The sequence below is a fragment of the Bos javanicus genome, chromosome 29 (genome assembly GCF_032452875.1).
Source record: "Bos javanicus breed banteng chromosome 29, ARS-OSU_banteng_1.0, whole genome shotgun sequence".
Taxonomy (NCBI): domain Eukaryota; kingdom Metazoa; phylum Chordata; class Mammalia; order Artiodactyla; family Bovidae; genus Bos; species Bos javanicus.
The window spans coordinates 9,274,726-9,299,690 of NC_083896.1; the positions used below are offsets into that span (position 1 = coordinate 9,274,726).

Here is a 24,965-nt window from a genome sequence, read left to right on the forward strand (position 1 = left end):
GAGAATAAGGTGATCAAACGCCTGGGACATTTAGATGGAGTTAAAAGTTATGACTTTCTTCGTAGGAAAGAGCTAGCAACTCACTTTTCCAAAGAATCTTCTCTGTACTGGGTGCTTGACTTTTAATTATCATAGCAACCTTGAGAGATAAAGAAATTGAGATTCAGAAAAGTTAAACAACTTGTACAAAATCACCAGCTAGAAAGGGAAGAATCTAGGCCCACCTCAAACGCATCTGACTCCACACTTAGTGGTATTTTTCTCCAGTCTCTGCTGCTGGCTCTCCCAGCCTCACTGGAAAGCCCTTTCCTGCCTGTGGACTTATTTGCATTGACTTGGATCCTGGGGTAAAGGAACGGGACTGAGCTATTATGATACAAAGATTCTTGGCCACAGCGGCCTCTGGAAGGGGACAGCGGGCCCCCAGGGACCGGGGTGTCCCGTGGGCTACGTGTGACTGGGCACCCTGGGAGGGGCAGTGCTCTCTGGCAGGCACCATCCACGCTTCGGTTTGTTCACCCGCAAGGGCTGAGCGGGGCAAGCCCAGGGCCCCGGGCAAACGGCCACAGGTGGGTTTGGTCTTCTCACTCAGATGTCTCAAGCAGATTTGTTCGGAGCAGGGCACAGGAGAGGCGGTCAGTTGCAGCTCCTGTTTTCAGCAGTCGTGCGCCACGTGGGGAGTGAGACACCTTCCCTGCCCTCAAGGGACCCTGCCCCGGGCCTGCCTGGACCGAGGCTGTCCCCTACCCTGGCTTAATCTTGCCCTTCTTTCCCTCCCTGACTTTGACTCACAGCAGTTTCACAAGCCCACAAACACAGACTGGATTTTGTGGCCTTATTGTCCTCCACCCCAGGCTCTCATTCAGGGTAGAATTTAGCCAGTTTCATGAGAGAGGGCACGGCAGCCCACTCCAGTATTCTTGCCTGGAGAATCCTCATGGACAGAGGAGTCTGGCGGGCTATGGTCCATAGGGTTGCAAAGCAACTGAAGTGACTTAAGACACATGTGAGAGAGGGACAGTTCATTAGATGCTTAGGAAGTCCAAGACATAGCTGTGTGACAGATTGTATGGTACAGATACTATGGCAGTACACCCAAACAGAGAGATCAGGATGGACCAGAGTAATCGGAGGATCTTCACGAAGGATGTCCCGTTATCCCAGGACGGTTCGAACGTACAGTCTGGGCAAATCAGAGCCGATGTCCCACGTCAGCCCATGGGATGGTGGCTGGGAAGGTGTCTGGGCTTGAAGAGCAGGAGGTTGGGGAGTAAGCCGTGTGCTCTGGAGGAAGCTCTCAGGTCTGGCCTCTGACCTCTGAGAGGTCGAGGGGTTGAGAGGTTGGCAGGTCAGCCTCCATCCTCTGCCCAGCCCCGGGCTCTCTGGCGCCATTTGCCTGTTTGCCCAGGAACTCAGACACACGGGGAAATTGAGGAGGAAGTCCACACTGTTCCTGGAGATTTTTGTTTTTTTCTGTCTGGCCTGGGACTGCCGTCAGATCAGTGACCACGGAACGGACACATTATTCTGGCACTTTTGCTCAGAAGTTGCTGCTTCCTGTGACTGTGCTGTTACACGGTGGGAGTTTTCCCCCATCAGGCTATCACGGCGGCCGCAGGAGCCCGCCAGTCTGGCTGCCAGAGCCGGCACGCCAGAGGACCATCCGGGGTGGGACCAGGGAGGGAAGGGCCTGCACACACACCCCCACCCCCCTGCCATCGCGCCTGGAGCCCCTTCCACAGCTTCAGCGCCAAGCGGAGCTCCGAGGAGCCTGGAATCGCTTCCAGGGACAGCCTCCTTCCGTCTTGGCGTTTGAGCTCTCTGCCTTTTACGGCCCTGCAATCTCTGGATTTCTGACCTCCCCCTGTCGGCTCTGTTTTTTCCCTTAAGGCCACAAAAGATAAGTCTACTTCATTTCCCGTCCACAGAATGGTCCTTCGTGTCTTTGAAGGTAATCATTCATGCCTAATTCCACTGGGATTTCGTTTTCCGACGCCATAGTCCCCCTTTCTCCAATCTGTGGTTTCCCGTTTCTCACCTGCAGACTCGTTTCCCTGTCTTCCTGCTGAATCCCTCCCCACCACCCCCTGCAGAGTGCGTCAGCCCCTCTTCGGGTCTGTGGTGGAGCTTCGGGGTGAGAGCTTCGTCTCTGTCCCTCCGCGAGGCTGTGAGGTCCCAGAAGGAGGAACCGTGTCCTCTTCCCTCTTCAGCTGGACTCTGACTCCTGCCTCCTCCGTCTCCCCTCCTTGCTGGCCCCTCCGTCCCATACGCAGACCTCCCATCAAAGCCGAGGCCGTCCCGGCGTCCCACACCCGCCACCGGCCTGTCTCCCTGCCTTTGTTTGAAGCCAAGCGTCTTCCTGAACGTGCAGAATGGCTCTCCCGCCACCTCTCCGCTGAACGTGCTCTGGCTAAGTGCACGAGTCATCCGAGCTTCACCCGCACCCACACTTCCCCGCCGTTGTTTCAGTAGAGGCTCCTCGGGCAGCTGCTCTGCGGGCCCCCTTCTACCCTGCCGGCCCCGCTCACCCTGCCGCGCAGGGGGTTCTCCGTGCTCCTCGCCGCTCCCCGGCTGCAGCTGTTCTCGGCCTCGCTCCCCGCTTAGTACACACGCTCTGCCCGAGACCCCCGCCCAGCCCCGTGACCTGAGCCGCACAGCTGTCCATCCGTCACCCGTTCGATGTCCTAACACAGCAGCCACTTTCTCCCACCTACAGCCCTTCAGTAGGCCTCACTGCGCCCAGACGGTCCAGGCTCTTTCCACAGGCCTGTAAAGGGCGGCCCCCAGAGTCCACCCAGCCTCGCCCCCACCAAGCCTCCCCGTCCTCACCCCTCCCGAGCTCCAGCTCTGGTTACGTTCCTTCAGCTCCAGGACGCCCCCCACCACTGCACACGCGTGTGCTGTTCGCTCTGCCTGAGGCGCCCTTCGCTCTCCCCGCCCGACCCCACCTGCCGAGTCTGCCGGGAACCTCTGCCCTGCCCCGGGGCGCACCTCCAGATCTCCTGCTCTCGGAAGCCCTCCCTGCCTGCCCCAGCACAGCTGTCTGCTCCCTTTGAGACTTCCCACGTACCCAGCACATACCTTCATTATTGCCCTTGTCAAAGGATGTCACCACTGCTTTCTTCACTTTCTTGTGTCCCCATCAAACTTGAAATTCTTGAACTTGCCTTGGTCATCTAGCAGGGAAGACAGTCCCTGGTTCACACTGGGCCCCTTAGACATGTCTGCTGAACTGAATATTTCTATCATACCCCGGAGAGTTCCTGGCACAAGGAGGACCCTATGCCCAATACATTCCTTTAATAATTAAAGTAGAAATCTCTGTAAATAATTGTGATGCAACGTGATGTGTGCTAACAGATGCGCCCAGTGTAGCAAGGCAGCCCAGACACAGAAGAGTTTCTGCCGCCCCGGGTAAGGAAATTGCTGGATCAGGGAAGGCTTTCTCGAAGACATGACCTTTCATAAGGGCCTCACTGTTTAAGTAGGAGTTGGCCAGGATAAAAGGAGGTCTCCTAGGTATCTGAGCAAAGACATAAAACAGTGCAAGGGTCCACAGTGGTTGGGAAGCTGCAAAATATGTCCACAGTGCTGGAAGACATGAGCAGGGGTGATCATTAAGGTTGGGACCAAGTCAATGCCATCTCAGGAGTCTGAACACAAAGGCAATGGGAGACCTGTAAGGATTTTCAGAACAGAAATGGTGTGCAAGAATTTGTGTTTAGAAACAGTAGATGGATTGGCAGGAGGGGAATAAGGCTGGAGGTGAGATCCATTATTATAGGACCCTAGCCAGAAGTAACAACTGCAGGAATCCCAGGGAGAGATGGCCTTGCCTTGAATCCACTCACCCCCACACACACACCCCAACCCCAGTACAGAGTTCTTTCTGCAGAGAGCTATGTCTGTCAAGCTGCACCAGAACGGTAAGGTCTGTAGTGAAATATGTTTAGAAAATGCTGAGTTAAACAGGTTTCTTAATGCAGGACTTTTCAGAGCCTTTAATATAATACACTGTACATGTTACATGAACATTCAGAGTTTCCCAGATGGATTGAGCCCTGTAACCTCTTTCTGAGAGCATCTCAAGGGACTAGAATTTAATGGATTGGGTAAAATAGAAACCAAGATCTAGTGCTTTCGTGATTCTGTCAGCTCTAATTCCTGGAAGGACAAAATAAACAGAAGAAATAGCTTTCCCCGGTGAGTAACTGATGTCCTCTGAGTGCACTCCCCTGGGAAGTCTTGTATGTGTCTATGTGTGTTTGTTTTGTTAGGGGCATGGAATGGGCTCCCATGGAAATGTGAGGGGTCGGTTTTAGTCATCTGTTTGGGGGCAGGCTGAGCAAATCCACCTGCTCTTCCCAGGTCCCCTGTGTTTGTTCAGGCCTGAAAGAGGTCAGCCCCAGGTGTTTAAAAGAATGGCAGGTCCTGACCTACGGAGCAAAGAAACCGGGTCTGCAGCCCCTGGAATGTTTGGCTCTCACCACATCTCTCCAGCTGACTTTGGTTGGCTGGCTGCAGGGGAGGAGCAGCCACCTGAGAATCTCCTGACCCCGCAGCCCAGGTAGCAGGTCCCCCGCTCGGTGGGCCCTGGCGTGGCCTCCTCTCACTGTTGCATTCAGCTCCCTAGGGCTCCCAGGCACAAGCTGCCATTTTTAGCCTTCCTCTTGCCTGAGGGCTGGAGGGAAAAAACGCTTGTAACATCCACCCATCAGCCTTGTGTCTTTAAATGAGCCCCGGCCTTAGCGTGCCTTCCCTGGCAGCGCCAAGGCCATTTCCCAGCGAGGTCCCCAGGGTGGAGGAGTCTGGGCAGCTCTGTGTGTGGCTTGGGGATGCGCCTGTTTCTCCATCGCAGGAATTTCATCCATCGCAGAAGCATTAGATGTTCCTCAATCCCTGCCAGGGCTTCAGGGTGAAGAGTTCACAAGTGCAGAAGGGGACAGATAAACCACCACCTCCCCGGTGAGGGCCAGCTTCTGGCAGGGTGGAAGGCCAGTGACACGCCGCTGGCACCAAAATCAGGGAACTGCCTGGGGCCCTGAGCAGGCGGTCTGAGCGGGGGCCCCTTGGAGGGGCTGCTGCAGCCCCTGCCCTACGACCTGGACGGTGGCTGCCTCAGGCCTGCTCACTAGGATGGTCTGCTCTGAGCCAGCTCAAAAAAGACTCAGGAACACTGGTGTTCCTGTCACATGTGACCCTCAGCAGGAATGGTCAGACCACCCCACTTTGGACTTAACCATCTATCTGAGTGAAGCCCCTGGTGTATCTATTCCAACCCTATGTTAAGTAGCTCCTGCTTCTTCCCCTAAGGCTCTCAGAGCACAAACTGAGACCCAGAGAGAAAGGGACTCACCCAAAACTCCGAGTTTATGTCAGAAAGAGAACACGATTTTCCTGTTTCCCAGTTTAGTGTCAAAAGAAATCTAACATCTACTTTATCTTTTACAAAAATCATATTGCTGTGAAATCTAAATTCTGGAGTCAGACAGAGCCAGGTTCAGATTGCAGCTCCACCACTTTTCAATTGCAGGAGAATAAATAGCCCCAGGGCAAGTAACTGACCATCCTGTAGCTGAGAGTTGCTTCTCTGAAAGGACACCTACCACATATGGTCATGGGAAGATTAGTTGAGATAATGCTTCTAAAGAACTCAACCAGATGCCCAGCTCCATCTGTAACCATTAGCTGTTTTTGTTACTGCTGCTGTTGGTAGAAATATTTTAATGATGGTCCACTCATTACCTGTATTTGGATCTACATGGAGGAATTGAGAGAAGTGCTTTTGCCACTGAAGCTTTTTAAATCTTCACTTTGAAACTGTGTTTTTGTTCTTAATTGGCTTTTAATCAGTTTAACAAGTTGGCAGGGGACTCCCCTGGTGTTTCAGTGGTTAAGAATCCGCCTTGCAATGGGGGGGTCGCAGGTTCGATCCTTGGTCAGGCAACTAAGATCCCCCATACCGCGGAGTGACCAAGCCCATGTGCCACAAATACTGAAGGACTGGGGGAAATGGTAACAGGTCCACAGGTCTCACTGGAGATGAAGAACAGGCACAGTGGCAGTGAGAGAGGTGGGAGGGAAGGCCGTGGTCAGAGGCTGATCCAGGCAGTGTGGAAGCTGCTCCTGGTGACGAAAGGTCCAGGGGGCAGCCATGGGGATGGTATCCATGGTGGACAGGGTCCCTGGAGGCCCTTAAATCCAAGGAGGTCCAGGAACTCTGAAACTAGTTTACTGGATGGGCAATTCAAATAGCCTTTTGCCCAATTCCAAGTTAGATTAAAGTGACCTGAATGAATGAGATTGTACCCTATATCTCATCAGATTGCTGCCTGGGAAGGTTCTTTTATGTTACACTGAATCTGACATGAAAGAGGAATAAGGTACTGAACCCAGGCATTTACTTCTAATCCTTGCCTTATTTTTTTAACCTAAGAGGGGGGTTGCTTAAAGGTCAGATTGTGTTTGTGTGTGTGAAAGAGAGATGGGAGAGAAAGAACGTGTATCACAGTGTTTCGCCGTTTGACCTTTTCGGCATTTTAGCTCCAGGCTAGTGGGGGAGCAACACTGGCAGTCTTGTGAGGACGCTATATATCAAAATGTCACCAGCCACCAAAGACATTCTGTTCCCCAGTCCCCATGCAAATACTTGAAATTCACACCCTGAGCAAAAATTCACAGTAAATTTTGGTTTGGCGAGCATAGCATTATAATTATGCAGCGAAGGGTTTTAAAAAAAAAAAAAAACATTTATATTCATTGTACAAGGAGAAGAGGGATGGTGAGTCAGGAGACACGGCTAGCTCCCCACCCCTGCCCCCAGCAGCACTTGCTCTGTGACGGGAAATAAGAATTGTGGTCAGGGTGACACACGTTTAGCATCTTACAATGTAAAAATCGCCTACAGGGACTTCAATTCTCACTCGGGAAACTGAGATCCTGCCAGTAGCACAGTGTGGCCAAAGATCAAAAAAATTTTTAATAAATTAAAAAAACAAAAAGCACCCCCAGGGCTCCCCTGGGGGCTCAGTGGTTAAAGAATCTGCCTCCCAGTGCAGGAGACACGGGTGGGATCCCTGGTCCAGGAAGATCCCATGTGCCACGCAGAAGCCGAGCCTGAGCACCACAGCTGCTGGCCTGCACTGCAGACCCCGAGCTCTGCAACAGGAGAGGCCCCCACAGTGTGAAGCCCGAACCCCACAACTAGAGAAGCCCCCGCCCACTGCAACTAGACCCAACACAGCCAAAACAGCAGCCAAGACCCACCACAGCCAAAAATGAGTGAATAAACAAATCACCCCCAGCTCTGAACCCTCACAACAGCCCACCAGAGTTGGCCAGATAGGTATTATGGTGCCTGTCGACAGACAGCAAACTGAGGCCTAACACAGAAGTGAAGTGACAGGTATAAGACCACTCGGTTGCAGCCCACCAGCCTCCTGACCCTCCTGACGGACTGGCAAGTGACCACCTCTCAATTTCAGCTCAGTAACATGAACCTGTCTCCAGATCCCCCATCAACAGCCCTAACTCACTAAGCTTCTGGAAGGACCATGGTAGGAGCACGCATTTCTACTGTACTTATTTTTGCTTTCTCCCTTTTCTGGTTGTGCACCTCCTTTTAGAACAAGCCTCTAGAAACAGTTTCTGAAAATTACTGAGCCGTGTTTGTAATGCAGATGTAATTTAGGAGCATGTAGATTAATCATTTTAACAAAAGAAGTAGGTATTTAAGATTTAATACTAGCCACAAGATAAGGGTCTATTGTGTAAAGCATAGCTTATCTTTGGATTCAATGTTCGTCTTTGGTTTTACAAAGTGGCTTGTATTTCCAGTGTTTTCTACGTAAGATGGTAAAATGTGGGCTTCCCAGGTGGTGTTAGTGCTGGACAAGCCGCCCACCAATGTAGAAAGAGACACGAGTTCGATCCCTGGATTGGGAAGATCCCCTGGAGAAGGAAATGGCAACCCACTCCAGTATTCTTGCCTGGAGAATCCCATGGACAGAGGAGCCTGACGGGCTACAGTCCATGGGGTCACAAAGAGTTGGACCTCACTGAAGCGACTGAGCATGCATGATAAAATGTAGAGCAATCGCAATGTGTTAATAAAGTGGGAAAATTTTCTGGAACAAAAAAGAAGGCTAAGCCATACACAGAATTCTGAGGTTGGAAACTGTGTGTTCTGGGCCACTTCAGTGTTCTACCCCCCGCACAGTGCCCAGCCTCATCAGACACACACCTCGACAGCACAGGACACCCACCACGTGTGCTCAGCCACAAGGGCAGACGTCTTTCTTTCCACAGCTGGTCCCAAGCTGATCCCAGGCCTCCAGTTCACACAACTGGGACTAGCAGGCATTTCTCCTTCTCTCGTGCCCAGACACCCCAATACAGATCAATCAGGTCATTTTTTCTCAATGAACATGACTGCAGATGCTGTCAGTCACAAATTGACCCATGAGATGACATCTCTTTTGGCTCATGGATTAAGTCATTTTTAGTAATTCACATCACACTTGCTTCCAGAAGGACTCCAAGAAGACACAATACAACGCAAAAAAGCAGGATCCAAGAGCCAGAATGGAGTCAGGAGAAGGCACGTTCAGGGAGCCTCGGCTGAAGGAACCTGCCATGAAAGGGCAGAAGTCAGCTCTTGGCTTCCTGACACGCAGTGCTAACAGGAAGCGCGGGTCACCAGGCCGGTCATTTTTTAGGAAACACAACCTTTTTTCTGACCTTGAAATCTAGGAGGCAGTTCTAGTGTAGATTTTAAATAAGGCAGCGTGCTTAGTCGTTCAGTCATGTCTGACTCTTTGCAGTCCCGTGGACTGTAGCCTGCCAGGCTGGCTCCTCTGTCCATGGGATTCTCCAGGCAAGCATACAGGAGTAGGTTGCCATTGCCTCCTCCAGGGGATCTTCCCGACCCAGGGATCAAACTCATGTCTCCTGCATTGGCAGGCGGATTCTTTACCAGGGAAGCCCACCAGCCCACATTAGAGACAATGATATGTGCTTGGCTGGCCTCCAGGTCCCATACATACCCTCTGCCTTCCCCATCCTCCTCCCTAGTGGGGCGGGCAGAGCCAGAAGTCCAGGAGCCCGCCACGTGGCACACACCCCGAGAGTGAGCCGTGCCCTCAGCCCCTGGCCTGCACCGCCCCCTCCCCAGGGCAGGCTGACACCTGCCAGGGACCAGCTCGAGGAGGCAATCACGTGCCCTTTCCTCTCCCTCCCCACAGGTTTGGAATAAACTGCCTCATCCAGTTTGAGGACTTTGCCAATGCCAACGCCTTCCGCCTTCTCAACAAATACCGCAACAAGTACTGTATGTTCAACGATGACATCCAAGGTAGGTTTCCACCCAGCCTGACAAAGCCACTCGGGTTGAGGCCTCCCAAGGCTCATCTGGGTGCCAGGGTGGGGCAGGGCCCCCTGAGAGCCAGTTTACCGCTAGCAGCTATTGAAGACAGAGCAGTATATCTAGATTCGAGTCCCACTTGGCTAATTCTTAGCTCTGTGACCTTCGGCACATCCTCTAACTTTGCTAAGCCTCAGTTTCCTCATCTATAAAATATACAACATTACTGTTTCAGAGGAAAATAAGAGTTAGGTGATTAGGGACACGAAAGATATTTTCAACAATGCTATGATTTAGGACTCATCAGACCCAAGCATCAGCCACCATAAAAACGGCCTTCCCCAGCCACAACTCACTCTTGGAGTTTCTGAACACAAAGTGTATCACTGTCAGGGAAGCAGGATAAAGCCTTCCCTTAACTTGGCTGGGGGCTTCCCCTGTGGCTCAGTAGTAAAGAATCCGCCTGCCTAGCAGGAAACGCAAGTTCAATCCCTGGCTCAGGAAGATCTCCTGGAGGAGGAAATAGCAACCCACTCCAGTATTCTTATCTGGAAAATCCCATGGACAGAGGAGCCTGGTGGACTACAGTCCATGGGGTTGCAAAGAGTTGGGGACAACTTAGTGACTAAACACCAGCAATGTAACTTGGCTAGAATGAGTGCCTCTCACAGTGATAACCAGAGCACTGGAACACTCCAAGAGCATCTTCTCATTCAGAGTCGACTTGGTTCCCTGTTCAGTGAGCTAAAAGTATCTGAAGGCACTTGCTTCCTGCTTGGCAGTGCCAGCATATGACTGGAGTGGGAGGGGTGGTCCCTCCGGGCTTACCTCACCTCATCCAGGATTTCTCAGTAAGGAGCGTGGCCAGCTGTTCCTAGTATTTTATGAAGCCTGATGGAAACCTTGATGACTTGTAGGTTATGATTTAACAAATGAAGTTTGGCAAGCAAGATGTTTTCAAACCGAGGAACTTTTCAAATGTCAGATAATATGAACAAATTGGTAGGGGACAGGTATTGGTTCCTGGGACTTAAAGATGGGCCAGCATCTTGTAGATGAGGTCCAAAGAGGTCCCAGCTTTTCTCCAAGTGAGATAGAGAAACCTCAGTTCAGTTCAGTTCAGTCACTCTTTGCGACCCCATGAATCGGAGCACGCCAGGCCCCCCTGTCCATCACCAACTCCCGGAGTTCACTCAGACTCACGTCCATTGAGTCGGTGATGCCATCCAGCCATCTCATCCTCTGTCGTCCCCTTCTCCTCCTGCCCCCAATCCCTCCCAGCATCAGAGTCTTTTCCAATGAGTCAACTCTTCGCATGAGGTGGCCAAAGTACTGGAGTTAGAGAGAAACCTAGGTGGATTCAAGCCTAGTCAGAAATAACTAAGGATTAGAGCCGAATCTTAATTATACATCAAGCATGGTTGTAAGTACTTTACATGTTAATCCTACCACATATTAGCAACCCTGTCTTGTAAATGAAATAACAGAAGCACAGACAGAGTAACTAGTGTTCATAGCCAGTAAATGTAGAGCTGAAATTTGAAACCAGGCATTTGGACTCTGAATTCCAAGTTTATAATCCCCCACCCAGATTTTGTACTCATATCACAAAACCAAATGCCTCTTCCTTCCCTGTGGTCCACATTGAGGGCTAAAGAAATATGATATATGATCTTTTTTTTTGCATTGGTCAAGAATGACATGCAAATTTGTGAGGTGTTCTGTATTTTGAGGGGGCTTCCCTGGTGGTTTAGATGGTAAAGAATCTGCCTGCAATGTAGGAGACCCAGGTTCAATCCCGAGTTGGGAAGATCCCCTGGAGAAGGGAATGGCAACCCACTCCAGGATTCTTACCTGGAGCATCCCATGGACAGAGGAGCCTGGCACGCTACAGTCCATGGGGTCGCAAAGAATCAGACATGACTGAGCAACTAACACTTTCACTTTTTCACTTTCATACATTTTTAAGAGGCAGATTAGCATAGTTCAGATGAAACTATGGTGGTCACGGGTGCGTCACTGGCGGTCCAGTGGTTAAGAATCCGCCTTGCAACACAAGGGACACTAGTTCGATCCCTGATCCAGGAGCATCCCACATGCCCAACTAAGCCTGTGGGCCACAACTATTGAGCCTGTGCTCTGGAATCCACAAGCCGAAACTATAGAGCCCACATGGGGCAACTGCCTGTTCCCTAGAGCCGTGCTGCACAATAAGAGAAGCCCGAGCACTGCAGCTCAAAAGTAGCCCCTGCTCTCTGCAACCAGAAAAAGCCTGTGCATAGCAACAAAGACCCAAGGAGCAAAAAAACACCCAAAATATACACACACACACACAATGCCGGAAGAGTAGGCGTCCAGAGAGGGGCCCAGAAAGGGAATGCTGGGGCATGGTGACCCCACCCCCAGCCTGTCACCACTCCGTCTCTGGGCTGGGACAGGCATTGGCAGTGCCAGCCTGGCCTCACCTGGACAAGTGGGGCGCTGTGCAGACAGAGCAGCACAGTCCAGGAACAGCGGTCCCCTCGCTGCTGGCCCAGCGGGCAGGGTGTGCCTGCAGCCCTGGAGGAAGCACCTGCCTGCCGGCCCCTGACCAGCTCCCAGGTCATACCCCTCACCCGTGAGTCGGCAGCAGGACAGCCATCATCCTCCTGAGCCCATGGCTTCTCAGGCCGGAGGGTAGATGTGGAAAACAAGCCGCCGTGGGCAAGCACAGCTAGGAGAGCGGGCTCCAGGTGTGCAGACATACACACAGAGCTTTAGGTTCCGAGAGGGTTTTCCATCCACACAGCCTCACAGCTTCCTTGGCTCACCCGCCTTCCATCTACAGGCGAACGGACATTGTTGTCCACGTCACTGGTGAGCGTGTCGCTCCAGGTCCCACAGCCCGACATAAAGCTGGGGCTGTGCTGTGTGCTCAGTCATTCAGCTGTGTCCAACTCTTTGTGACCCCACACACTGCAGCCTGCCAGGCTCCTCTGTCCATGCAATTTTCCAGGCACAAATACTGGAGTGGGTTGCCATTTCTAGACTCTAGTTATTTCTTTTTTTTTAATTTTTTTATTGGAGTATAGTTGCTTTAAAGTGTTGTGTTAGTTTCTACTGTACAACAGCGTGAATCAGCTATGAAAGTGCAAGTGTCAAGTCGCTCAGTCGTGTCTGACTCTTTGTGACCCCGTGGACTGTAGCCCTCCAGGCTCATCTGCCCATGGAATTTTCCAGGCAAGAATACTGCAGTGGGTAGCCATTCCCTTCTCCAGGGGATGTTCCTGACCTGGGATCCAACCCTGGTCTGTTACATTACAGGCAGATTCTTTACCATCTGAGCCAATACAGTCCCTCTTTTTTGGATTTCCTTCCCTAGGTCACCATAGAGCATTGAGTAGAGCTCCCTGTGCTATTTAGTAGGTGCGTGCGTGCATGCATGCTAAGTCGATTCAGTTGTGTCTGACTCTTTGTGATGCCATGGACTGCAGCCTGCCAGGCTCCTCTGTCCATGGGATTCTCCAGGCAAATGTACTGGAGTGGGTTGCTGTGGCCTCCTCCAGGGGATCTTCCCGACCCAGGTATGGAACCCACATCTCTTACATCTCCTGCATTGGCAGGTGGGTTCTTTAACACTAGCGCCACCTGGAAAGCCCATCCGGTAGATAGAAGCTAATTATTTCTCACCCGGAATTCTGCACTGTCTCTCCGAGCAGTCAGGCTGCCTGTGCCCCGGCATGGGTGAGGTGGAAAGCCTCTTTGCCGAGGATTACGTTCCAAACCCCACATCAGTGTGGGTGTCACTGCTCTGCTCACCTCCCCCGTCCTCTCTTTTTGAGGCTCACAGTCCCCACACCCCACCGGGGGCCTGGGGAAAGGGACGGGCTCACTCAGTCACCAGCTGGTGAGTGACAGGCCAGGACTGGAAGCCTGTGCTGTGCACTCTCACTGCTGAATGGGCGGTTAGAAGACTAGTGAGGAGTCCCGGGGCTAATGGGGCAACATGGAAGAACTGCTCCCCTTTCCTTGCAAATAAAAAGTAAAAAGAAACCTGTAACTATATCAGTTCAGTTCAGTTGCTCAGTCATGTCTGACTCTTTGCAACCCCATGGACTGCAGCATGCCAGGCCTCCCTGTCTATCACCAACTCCCAGAGTTTACTCAAACTTGTGTCCATTGAGTCGGTGATGCCATCCAACCATCTCATCCTCCGTCATCCCTTCTCCTCCCACCTTCAAGCTTTCCCAGTATCAGGGTCTTTTCCAGTGAGTCAGTTCTTCACATCAGGTGGCCAAAGTATTGGAGCTTCAGCTTCAGCATCAGTCCTTTCAGTGAATATTCAGGACTGATCTCCTTTAGGATGGAGTGGTTGGATCTTGCTGTCCAAGGGACTTTCAAGAAGTCTTCTCCACCACCACAGTTTAAAAGCATCAATTCAAAAATAGAAAGGGTGCCTGCGAGCGCAGAATTGGAGAGGGTTGGGACGGGGAGGGAGTGTGGGAGGAATCCCAGTGGTAAACCAACACCACAGCCATGCCCCATGTGGTCGCTGGGGACAGGCCCCTAGCAGGATACGTGGTCAGAATCTTCTGGAATCCCATAATGGCGGGGGCTGGGACCAGGCTGCCCATGTGAAATCGAGAAGTGGAGTGAAATCGAGAAGTGGAATGTTTCCTGCCATGTCAATAAACAAGGATGTTGCAGTCATCGGCGAATGCAGCGGCAGTCCTCTGTGTGAACTGGTGAGCCCTAAGGGCACTCAGCGGGCAGAAGGAAATGGCAACCCGCTCCAGTGTTCTTGCCTAGAGAATCCTGTGGACAGAGGAGCCTGGTGGGCTGCTGTCCATAGCGTTGCACGGAGTCGGACTCGACTCAAGCGACTTAGCAGCAGCAGCAAGGACACTCAGGAAGAAGAATACCTGTGATCTAGCAGCCATCAGACTGCAGCCACCCCCTACAGTGAGCTCAAGGGAGCTCAGGACGTGGAAAAACACAGGATCCTGGCCCCACAGCTGAGATACGTGTGACAGGAATGGCTTCAGAGAGCCCAGACTCTTGCATCTTTCCGTACACAGAAAAGTGCTACATTTCTTAACCTGAGATACTTGGTTTTCTTGAATTCACAAAAGTACTTTTGACGTTCAGATTACCTGCCCTTTGTTGCAAATTTCTAGGTAACCTGGCTCCTCTCCCCCTCTAACCCCTCACTCCCAGCTCTTCAGAGCAGTTCTCTCAGGGCTAGTTGAGATGCTGTTGTCCCAGACATGAAGTCCTAAAAATTCCCACCAGATAAAACCTAATTCTCAACTTTTAAGTCATGAATATTTTTAAGTCAACAAAAGGAACAGCAGCCCAGCCTCACGTCCTCCGTGGAATAAGAAAAGATATGAGTAAAGGCCACAGGGTCCACCCTCCAGGAGGGCAGGGCCGTGCTTGGCGCTGAGCGGAAGATTCGAGCCGTCTCCCAGCCAGTCCGCTGCTCCACCCTCCTGGGAGTCACCAAGCCCACGTGGCCAACCCCCCGGCGGGGCATCTGGAGCCCCCGCACTGGAGGGTCAAGGGCCCCCCAGAGCTACATGTCTGCTCCAGCCTGCTCCCACTTGGGCTGGTGGAAGGCCTTCTCCACCCAGGCTGGTTCTCAGCAAGCAGGGCACGCAGGCTGGTGGAAGGCCTCCTCCAGCCAGGCTGGTTCTCAGCGAGCAGGGCACATGGGCTGGTGGAAGGCCTCCTCTACTCAGGCTGGTCCTCAGCGAGCAGGGCACGCGGGCTGGTGGAAGGCCTCCTGCACCCGGGCTGGTCCTCAGCAAGCAGGGCACGCGGGCTGGTGGAAGGCCTCCTGCACCCGGGCTGGTCCTCAGCGAGCAGGGCACGCGGGCTGGTGGAAGGCCTCCTGCACCCGGGCTGGTTCTCAGTGAGCATGGCCGTCCCGGCACTGACTCATTTGCTGGCAGCCTCGTCAGGAATTTCTGGAAAAGGCAGAGGCTCAGGTGACTTTTGTTGTTTCAGCTGGGAACAGAGAAGCATCCCTACTCTTAGCAGAGGAGGGAGACCTGGAAGGAGAACAGCGATAGGAATGGTCACGCCTGGGGGACTCACCAGCTGTGTCCTTCCCAAGAAGCCAGCTCCAGGAGGCTGCTGGCCTGGTGAGCGTGGGCCCTGGGCCCCATGGCTGGCTGCCCGCATGGACCCAGGAAAGCCGGCTGGCTTGTCAGCTCCAGAACATTCCCCACCCTGCAAGTCCTCCTTGGACCTTCCCTGCCCTCAAGACCTGCCTCGTTCCTGAAAGCAGACAGCCGCTCAGGGGGCCTGCAGTGTGTGCCGGGCCACCGTCAGCCCTCAGGCTTTCAAGTTTTCATCTGTGAGCCCAGGTGCTTAATCGTCAGATGCTGGATTCAGACAAGCCTGGGTCTGCCGTCAGATGCTCTACCCCTGAGCTGTATTTCCAAGACAAGCCTAGGTCAAAATCTCCAACTGTTCTGCTTTGGGACTTTGGCCAAATGGCTTAACTCCTCACAGTCTTCTTTTCCTTATCTGTAAAAGGAACATGATCGTATTGACAGCCATGAAAGGCACTCAGCCAGTACTGCCAGAAAGACCAGGATGCTTTGCTAAGGTGAGCATCAGTCCTGGCTGGATGGACACTCTGCCGATCCACTGTTACCGCCACTCCCTCCGTTTACGGCACCCAGGTTATCGTAAGGGCTGTAGTGATGTAGAGGCAGGAACAGGCATGTAACCGGAGATGGTTCCGGTACCAAGTACTGAAACGCCTGGTGCACTGTAGGCTCCCAACACATAAGGCTGGGAGGGAAGGAGGGTTGAAACAGAGCGGCTTTGATGGGAGTGGGGAGGGGACCAGTGTGAGCGCAGGACGGGGGAGCTGAGAAGGGAGGCGGGTTCCACCTCACCTCTCTCCACTCCGCATCCACCCTATTTCTGCAGCCCGCTGAATTCCTCAGTTCCATGAGTTTTCTGCCAACTCCGCGATTCTGAATGTGCTGGTCCCTCTGCGTGGAACTCTCTTCTGCTCTTGGCTAATTTCTCTTTGTCCTTAAGACTCAAACCTCAGCCTAGGATACTCTGCCCAGGGCCAAACCTGTTCCACAGCCCCCAGGATGACCCCACCCTTCACCAGGAGCCCAGGAGTGACATTGGGCAGCGGTCACCCACTTGGCATGATATTGCAAAATACCCCGGTGCAGGGATGATGGGAAAGGGGCAGAGGAGAAGGAACAAACAGCCCAGCTCTGACATCTGTCCAGCTGGTCTGCTCTGTAAGGACACTGTGGTGGGGGGGGGGGCGGCCATTTCCAATTCTCAGGGGTCTGCTGTCCCTCCCGCTACTGAAAGCCGCTCAGTCATGTCCGACTCTTTGCAACCCTATGGGCTGTAGCCCACCAGGCTCCTCTGTCCATGGAATTCTCCAGGTCAGAATACTGGAGTGGGTAGCCTTTCCCTTCTCCAAGGAATCTTCCCAACCCAGGGATCAAAGCCAGGTCTCTCACACTGTAGGCAGATTCTTTACCATCTAAGCCACCAGAGGGTGACCAGCCCACTTGTGAAAGTGGGCCCGACCTTATTCAAGAGGCCGCCCAGTGCCCCAGCGCCAAGCCTCCAGGCCCCTTGGCCACACCCTGGCGAAGCCTAACTCCCTGTTCTCATTGCCCAGGACGACAGCCTCCTCTCACCTGAGACACAGCTAGTTCTTCCCCTTTTCTCTGATAACCCATGGTTTAGGATAGAAACTTCTTCAACTTTGTCAAAAGTGACAATTAATTAATTAAAAATTAAAATAAATAAAATTTAAAAGTGACTATTAAAAGCCCAATAGCAACTACATTTTCAGCTTGTCCTTCTATGCTATTTCCTGTACCTACAACCTCCAGTACTCAATTTGCGGGAAGTGCAATTATGGAAAGCTCCCTCTGAAAGGGAAAATTTGTTTTTCTTTCATCATGAACAAGGAACAAACAACCATGCTTTCAGCTGCCATGGTGTGTGTGGGCACAAGCGATGTTCTAACATAACCCTGGACCCCCGGGCTTCTCTAGGTGATTGCTTCCAGAAAGCTAAGCAGCTTCCTTCCTCTCTGTTTTTAAATCCTTAATGCATAACCCAAGACCTTCTTCCTCATTAACTTTAATGAAACTTTATGAAACTTAAATGAAAGTCAGTGATGGAGATGACTTTATTTGCCAAACTTTCTAATACAGGATTTGAGAACTGCTGTTTTCCCTCTTGAGTTCTTGACTGTGATTAGGGTCACTGGCCTCTTCAGAGGATGTCCTCGGAGGAAGATCCCAGAAAGAAGAATGAGAAGTAGCCAGCAAGGGAGCCAATGACCATGAGGGTCCAGAAGCCATGTGCAGAGTTTTCCATAGGAAAGAATGAACACCAGTATCGAATGGTTATGAAAAGTCAGGGAGGAAGAGGGCTGAGGACTGACCCTGAGCTTGACAAGGGGAGGAACTGGTGGCATCAAGACAGGAGAGTCGCTGGATGGGACTGGTTTTCAGGGAGACCGAGAAGAAAGGAAATGCAGACCATGAGTATGAAAGTGTTGGTTGCTCAGTCGTGTCTGACTCTTGGCAACTCCGTCCACTATAGCCTGCCAGGCTCCTCTGTCCATGAAATTCCCCAGGCAAGAATACTGGAGTGGGTTGCCATTTCCTTCTCCAGGGGATCTTCCCAACCCAGGGATTGAACACAAGTCTGCTGCATTGTAGGCAGATTCTTTACCATCTGAGCCACCAGGGAGCCAACAATGAGTATATTACACTCTATAAAGGAACTTGGCTATAAAGGGAAGTAAGAGACAGGGTGGGCTTCCCTGGTGGCTCAGTGGTAAAGAACCCACCTACCAATGCAGGAGACATGGGTTCACTCTCTGAGTCAGGAAGATCCCCTGGAAAAGGAAATGGTAACCCACTCCAGTATTCTTGCCTGAGAAACCCCACGGATAGAGGAGCCTGGCACACTATAGTCCGTGGGGTCACAAAAGAGTCGGACATGACTCAGCGACTAAACAATAGCAACAACAAAAAAAATGGGGTGGCGATGACATAGGGTCAAGAAGAGGCTTTTTAAGGATGGCAACTTGATGACATATTTGCATGCTGATGGCAGTGTGGTCCACTAGAAAGGGAGCAGTTGAGGATGCCAGAGGAGGAAAAAGGAAGAGAATTACAAAACCAACTCCTGGAGTAGGTAAACATGCTAAGGTCCAGTCCACACATGGAGGGGGCTTTCACCAAGAGCAGGGATCATTCATCCATGAAACAGGAGGAAAGGCAAAGTGTAGAGGCCGGAGGCTTTGATAGGCCTAGTGGTCAGAGAATTTACTTCTCTCCTGGCTCTCTTTATTTTCCTGAACTTCTCTTTTCATTTCTGAGAAGGGGGGAAAGGGAAAAAAGAATGCTCCGTAGTACCTATTTCCTAGAGTTGTCATAAACAATAAATGAACAAATAAATGCAGGCAAGCATATACACGGCACAGAGCCAAGGTCACGGTGAGAGCCATTAGGAGAGGTTGCCATTGTATCCTTTGGACATTTTCGACTGTTTTCTATCAGATTTCCTGAGCTTTTGTGTTTTCCACCACTTTCAGAGTCACAGCTGAACAATTATGTCCACGACCTAAGTTCACTTCCCTCTACCTCCACTAGCACCTGCTTCTCAGGTCCCCCCGCCCCACCTCCCAGGGAAAGCCCAGGAGGCCACTGCTGCTGCCTTCAACTCCAGAGTCAGGAAAGGCTGTCTGAGCTGCATAGACCAGGAAGCAGGTTTACTTTGCTTTACTTCCTGCTTTACTTCTCTTTACTTGGTGACTGACGGGGGAAGCCACTGTCCTTCTCTGGCCTCAGTTTCCTCATCCGTACCATTGTTGGATGTCATGCTCTCCATCCAGCACTGAATTTCTGCAGGTAAGCTGTTGTTCAGCCTGCAGGTTTAACCACAAAGATACTTGACATCCAAGGAGGAAAAGCTCCATCAAGAGGCAGGGTCCTTGAGAGGTCCTCTGATGAAATATCTCTGGCGCCACCTGGTGTCCTATGTTTTGTACATCTCCTTTCGGGAGGCAGAGTTCAGTTCAGTTCAGTTCAGTTGCTCAGCAGTGTCTGGCTCTTTGCAACTCCATGAACTGCAGCATGCCAGGCTTCCCTGTCCATCACCAACTCCCGGAGTCTACTCAAACTCATGTACATTCAGTTGGTGATGTCATCCAACTACCTCATCCTCTGTCGTCCCCTTCTCCTGTCTTCAATCTTTCCCAGCATCAGGGTCTTTTCCAATGAGTCAGTTCTTCGCATCAGGTGACCAAAGTATTGGAGTTTCAGCTTCAGCATCAGTCCTCCCAATGAATATTCAGGATTGATTTCCTTTAGGATGGACTGGTTGGATCTCCTTGCAGTCCAAGGGACTCTCAAGAGTCTTCTCCAACACCACAGTTCAAAAGCATCAATTCTTCAGTGTTCAGCTTTCTTTATAGTCCAACTCTCACATCCATACATGACCACTGGAAAAACCATAGTTTTGACTAGATAGACCTTTGTTGTCAAAGTAATGTCTCTGCTTTTGAATATGCTGTCTAGGTTGGTCATAGCTTTTCTTCCAAGGAGCAAGTGTCTTTTAATTTCATGGCTGCAGTCACCATCTGCAGTGATTTTGGAGCCCCCCAAAAAATAAAGTCTCTCACTGTCTCCATTGTTTCCCCATCTATTTCCCATGAAGCGATTGGACCAGATGCCATGATCTTAGTTTTCTGAATGTTGAGTTTTAAGCCAACTTTTTCACTCTCCTCTTTCACTTTCATCAAGAGGCTCTTTAGTTCTTCACTTTCTGCCATAAGTGTGGTGTCATCTGCATATCTGAGGTTATTGATATTTCTCCTGGCAATCTTGATTCCAGCTTGTGCTTCTTCCAGCCCAGCGTTTCTCATGATGTACTCTGCATATAAGTTAAATAAGCAGGGTGACAGTATACAGCCTTGACGACCTCTTTTCCTGATTTGGAACCAGTCTGTTGTCCCATGTATGGTTCTAACTGTTGCCTCTTGACCTGCATACAGATTTCTCAGGAGGCAGGTAAAGTCGTCTGGTATACCCATCTCTTTAAGAATTTTCCACAGTTTGTTGTGACCCACACAGTCAAAGAATTTAGCATAGTCAATAAAGTAGAAGTCTGGAACTCTCTTGCATTTTTGATGATCCAAGGGATGTTCACAATTTGATCTCTGGTTCCTCTGCCTTTTCTAAATCCAGCTTGAACATCTGGAAGTTCACGGTTCACGTACTGTTGAAGCCTGGCTTGGAGAATTTTGAGCATTACTTTGCTAGTGTGGGAGATGAGAGCAATTGTGCAGTAGTTTGAACACTCTTTGGCATTGCCTTTCTTTAGGATTCTTTCATTGCCTTTCTTCAGGAGGCAGAAGGCTGTCCTGAAATAGAATTAGATGAGCTGAAAAACTTGCTCTGTCCAGTGGAAAACTGGACACAAAAATGAAAGATACACTCCTATTCCCACCCTGCAACCATTAGTATTTTACAGCACCATCCAGATTCTGTGTGTATATTTTGATACAGTTAGAATCATGGTTATGTAGACCACTTTAATGTTCTCTTCCTTCCAACTAATTACATGCTTTGCATGTATGAGGCCCTGGATTCAATCCCGGCATCTCCACAGCGAGTGAATGTGTTTATTTAGAGACCCTGGAGTAGGAAATGGCAACACACTCCAGTATTCTTGCCTGGACAATCCCATGGACAAAGGAGCCTGGCGGGCTACATAGATCATACAGAGCATGGACCGAGTGAGCACACACGCACATCCTTCCAACTAATTCAGTGAAATATAGTTTAGGGGTTAAAAGCACCAGCCCAAGAGCCTGATTCCCCGAGTTCACTCTGTTATGTGATCTTGGCCAACTCAGCAAACTGCTCCATACCTCACTTTCCCAATCTGTAAAATGGGGATGATTATGAGACAATTAAATGTCTTTACATTAAGACTTATAAAGAACTCTGAACAATACGTGCTGTCAGTTACTAACTTGATAGCATTTTCTGTGTTGCTATCATAAGGAGCATTTTTAACGGCTGCAATATCCTACTGAGTGTCTACATTAGCTACTTTACTTAAACGTCACTCTTGTTGGGTGTTTATTATTTCCAGTCATTCTGTGTTATAAGTGACAGGGTCATAAATACCCTACAACATACCTTTTGGATGTTTTCATACATAGATTCCCAAAAGTAGAAACAGGAAGTCAAAGGGCAAAAACATTTTATGCCTTGGTTTATATTGGGAAATAGTTTTCCAAAAAGGATTGTAGCTCTTTAGCATGGAATGTGGGCTGGGACTTTACTCTCTTCCCTCCTCCCTCACCAGCCAGAGATAATATCGATTTCTTTTTGATTTGTATAATTTTAACCAGCCATAAACAATCCCACTTGAATTTCCTTTTCTTTGATCATCCTGGACGCTTAGCATTGCCAGCTGCAGTTACTTTATTGTGACTCTGTCAGCATCCACATCAGTGGTTTTAACAGAGAAAGCTTGACATAAAGACTTGTGGATTATACATTAAAGAACTGAAAAACCAAGAAGAAATACTAAGGATCTGCTACCACCCCCATAGGCTGGGGTAACATCGGGAAGATGCGGAGGGGAGCGCTATGAGGTTAGTTCTAGAAGTGATGGATAAAGTGCAAACTGGATTTAACTGCTGCTTCTGGAACAAACTGCTGCTGTAAGAGTAAAAACAAAACCAAGGCAATGGAGTTGCCAGATCTAGCAAAAACAAAAATGCAGATGGTCAGCTAAATTTGAGTTTCAGACAAATAAGTTTTTAGAATATTTATACTAAACATGGAACACATGCTAAAAAAAATATTTCTTGTTTATCTAAAAATCAAATTTAACTGAATGTCTTACATTTTACCAAGCAATCTTCCAAGGTGGGGATGATGCTGAAAAAAGTGTTCTTTCCCTCCTCATTTAGCCTTTCGGTCACCCCCTGGCATCCCCTATTGGCAGAGCCCACCATAAAGCCAGCTGGTAAGGCTGGAAAGTGGTTTGCAGACCAAGGAGCAACAATTATCCAGTAACTGGCAGAGCCCACCCTTTTGGCTGTTCAGCATCCTTGCACACCCATTCTACACATTGATACTTCCAGAAGACAATAGAAACAATTCTAACAAAATGCCTAATAAAATGCAACTATCTTTCCAACCAGTGCAGACATTCTTACCCTCTCCCTGAAATGGGGAGAGGCAAAGTCTCTACAGTTCTTTTGTTTGCCAGGTAAAGAATGTCTGTTTCAACAAGAATGAAGTCGCTGGCCCCTGCAGTCACCAACCTTCAACATACCCTGAAAGAGGTTCAGGGCAGCGATAAGGGATGGAGTCCTCCGTGCCCTGGGAAAAACAGGCAGAACAGGCCTTCAGATAGTTAGGTGTTTTCAGGAGATTTTATGAACCCAGTTTCTTGCATCTTGTCATATCTAGAAAAGCATAAAATCATTAGTGGAGACATCTGCTTCTCGTGACCAGGAATAACCTTGTGACTAGCAGCAGCCTTCCTGCCAAAATGTGTACTTGACTGCAGTACCCTCTTCCCTAAAATCACATGTATACTGACCTCCCCCTCATCGCTTCCGAGTAGTTCCCAGAGCTATTTGAAAGGGCTAAGGTCCTTATTTTTGCCCCCAAACAAGCATTAACTCTCAACTCTGAGAGTGTGCACTTTTTTTTCAATTGACATATTTATATCTGGAAGATAGTCACACTACCCAAATCTGGGCAAGATTAACTACTCTTCCAACTCAGTCACATTTGAAAACTCTGTTATCTAGAGGCTGAATTGTAGAGTTAACCTTCAACAAAACTTATAAGAGGAAGAAAAAGGGAGAAAAATTAGTTAATATGAACCATTAAATCACATGATAGTCAAAGAAGAAAATTTGCATGGTTACTACATCCCTTGTTTCTATAACCAGTCATGCAGCCATGGTTGATATTTATTTATTTCTTCCTCAGTCTCCCATGCCATATTTTCTTATCCTCAGACAAGAACTCGGCTTGCCAGTTCCCTTAGTAAGATGACCCAGACCTTCATTTCTGAAGGATCTGCGCCCTCAGCAGCTCTGCCTCTCTTTCGTTGCAACAATATTTGTTAATACCTCCTCTGGAGCACTGGAGTGCTGTGACACACCCCTGCATGCAGAGTATTATGCAAAAGAGAGTTGCTGGACAACTTGCATGCCTACAGGCTTGACTCTGTGAGGCCGAGGGAAAGCTGCTTATTCCATCACAGGTTCTAGGTACGGAGAACTCTGCCAAGGGTCTTGACGGTGGGGCCCGGGGGCCAGATGGTCATCTCAGTCCATCTATTGCAGGCACAGCCTCTGTGGCCGTGGCAGGGATCCTGGCTGCTCTGCGGATCACCAAGAACAAGCTCTCCAATCACGTGTTTGTTTTCCAAGGTGCTGGTGAGGTGAGTCCCACCAAGGGCTCTCTACAGTCGCTCCAGAAGGAGAATAAGAATACGGGGAGGAGAAACAAGGAGGGGACACCTTCTGGGCTCCAGAGGAGAGGAAACAGCCCAGAAGCATGGTGATCATTGTACCTGCCTGGGCCCCACCATTTGGGTATCTCGAGGCAGGGACTTAACGAGGCCTCCTGCGAGGAGTGGGGGAAGAAGGGAGGATCTTGGCAAAGTGTCTGATAAATCCTGAGTAGCTCTGGCCTTTTGTCTGAACACCACCTCGCAGGCAGCCATGGGCATTGCCCACCTCCTTGTCATGGCCCTAGAGAAAGAAGGTGTACCCAAAGCAGAGGCCACAAGGAAGATCTGGATGGTGGACTCCAAGGGGCTCATTGTCAAGGTACTGTCAGTCTGGAGACCTGCAGGTTTCCTGAGACCTGCCACTATTGGAAGGGGACTGGAGGAGATCTTCCAGGGGGCAAACTGCTCAGACAGAATAGAGAGCAGAAGGACAGCAGTGTCCTGATCTTCACAGCAAATGACTCATCCCCCAGGAGCCTTAACCACTCTTGTCCAAAAGCTTTGAATGTGCGTGTGAATGTGTCTGCCTCCTGCTCCCAGCCTCATCTCCCCGCTTCCTGTCTTGCACTCACCTCCAGCCATATTAAACCACAGTTGTCCCAAAGTGAATGCTCCCTCTCTTCCCCATCTTTGCAAATTTTGTTCCTCTGCCTGGAACGAATGCCCACCTCCTTTCCCACAAGCCCACTCAGCCCATCAGTCTCCTCCCTGTCTTCTGTCACCTCCTTCAAGCAGTGTTCTTGAGCATCTAGGTCTCAATTAGTTTTCTAAAGGAAACTGCCCTCTGCCCTTCGTGTATTAATATTACACTTGTCACGTTATGGGGCTGGCACCCCTCTGCTGGTCTCCCTCCCCGTGAGGCTGTAAGTCTTGATATCTGTGTCCAGCATGTGATAAGAACATAATTGATATCTGAGGCATTGGTGAAGGAATGAGTAAGGGAGACAGTCCAGCTTCTGACTTCAGTGTGCTGAGGGCCCAGCTGGATGGCCTCCTTCCTTAGGATTTCACTCAGAGCTCCATGTTTTAATTCCCCAAATTCCACTAACATAGG

The 24,965-nt window shown here is 50.2% G+C and overlaps 1 protein-coding gene across 4 annotated transcripts in view; it reads left to right on the forward strand.

Moving 5' to 3' along the window:
* The window catches only part of ME3 (malic enzyme 3), a 220,759-nt gene that overhangs the window by 186,346 nt on the left and 9,448 nt on the right, over positions 1–24,965 (forward strand). For 3 of the 4 annotated variants that reach the window (XR_009734485.1, XM_061406029.1, XM_061406031.1), the window contains 3 exons: positions 9,243–9,352; positions 23,742–23,839; positions 24,117–24,230. Coding sequence is in view for 3 of the 4 variants with exons in the window: in XM_061406029.1 (XP_061262013.1) it covers positions 9,243–9,352; positions 23,742–23,839; positions 24,117–24,230 (322 nt within the window). In the remaining variant the exon portion in view is untranslated. The remainder of the gene's footprint in view (positions 1–9,242; positions 9,353–23,741; positions 23,840–24,116; positions 24,231–24,965) is intronic. The other variant, XM_061406030.1, reaches the window with a different exon arrangement.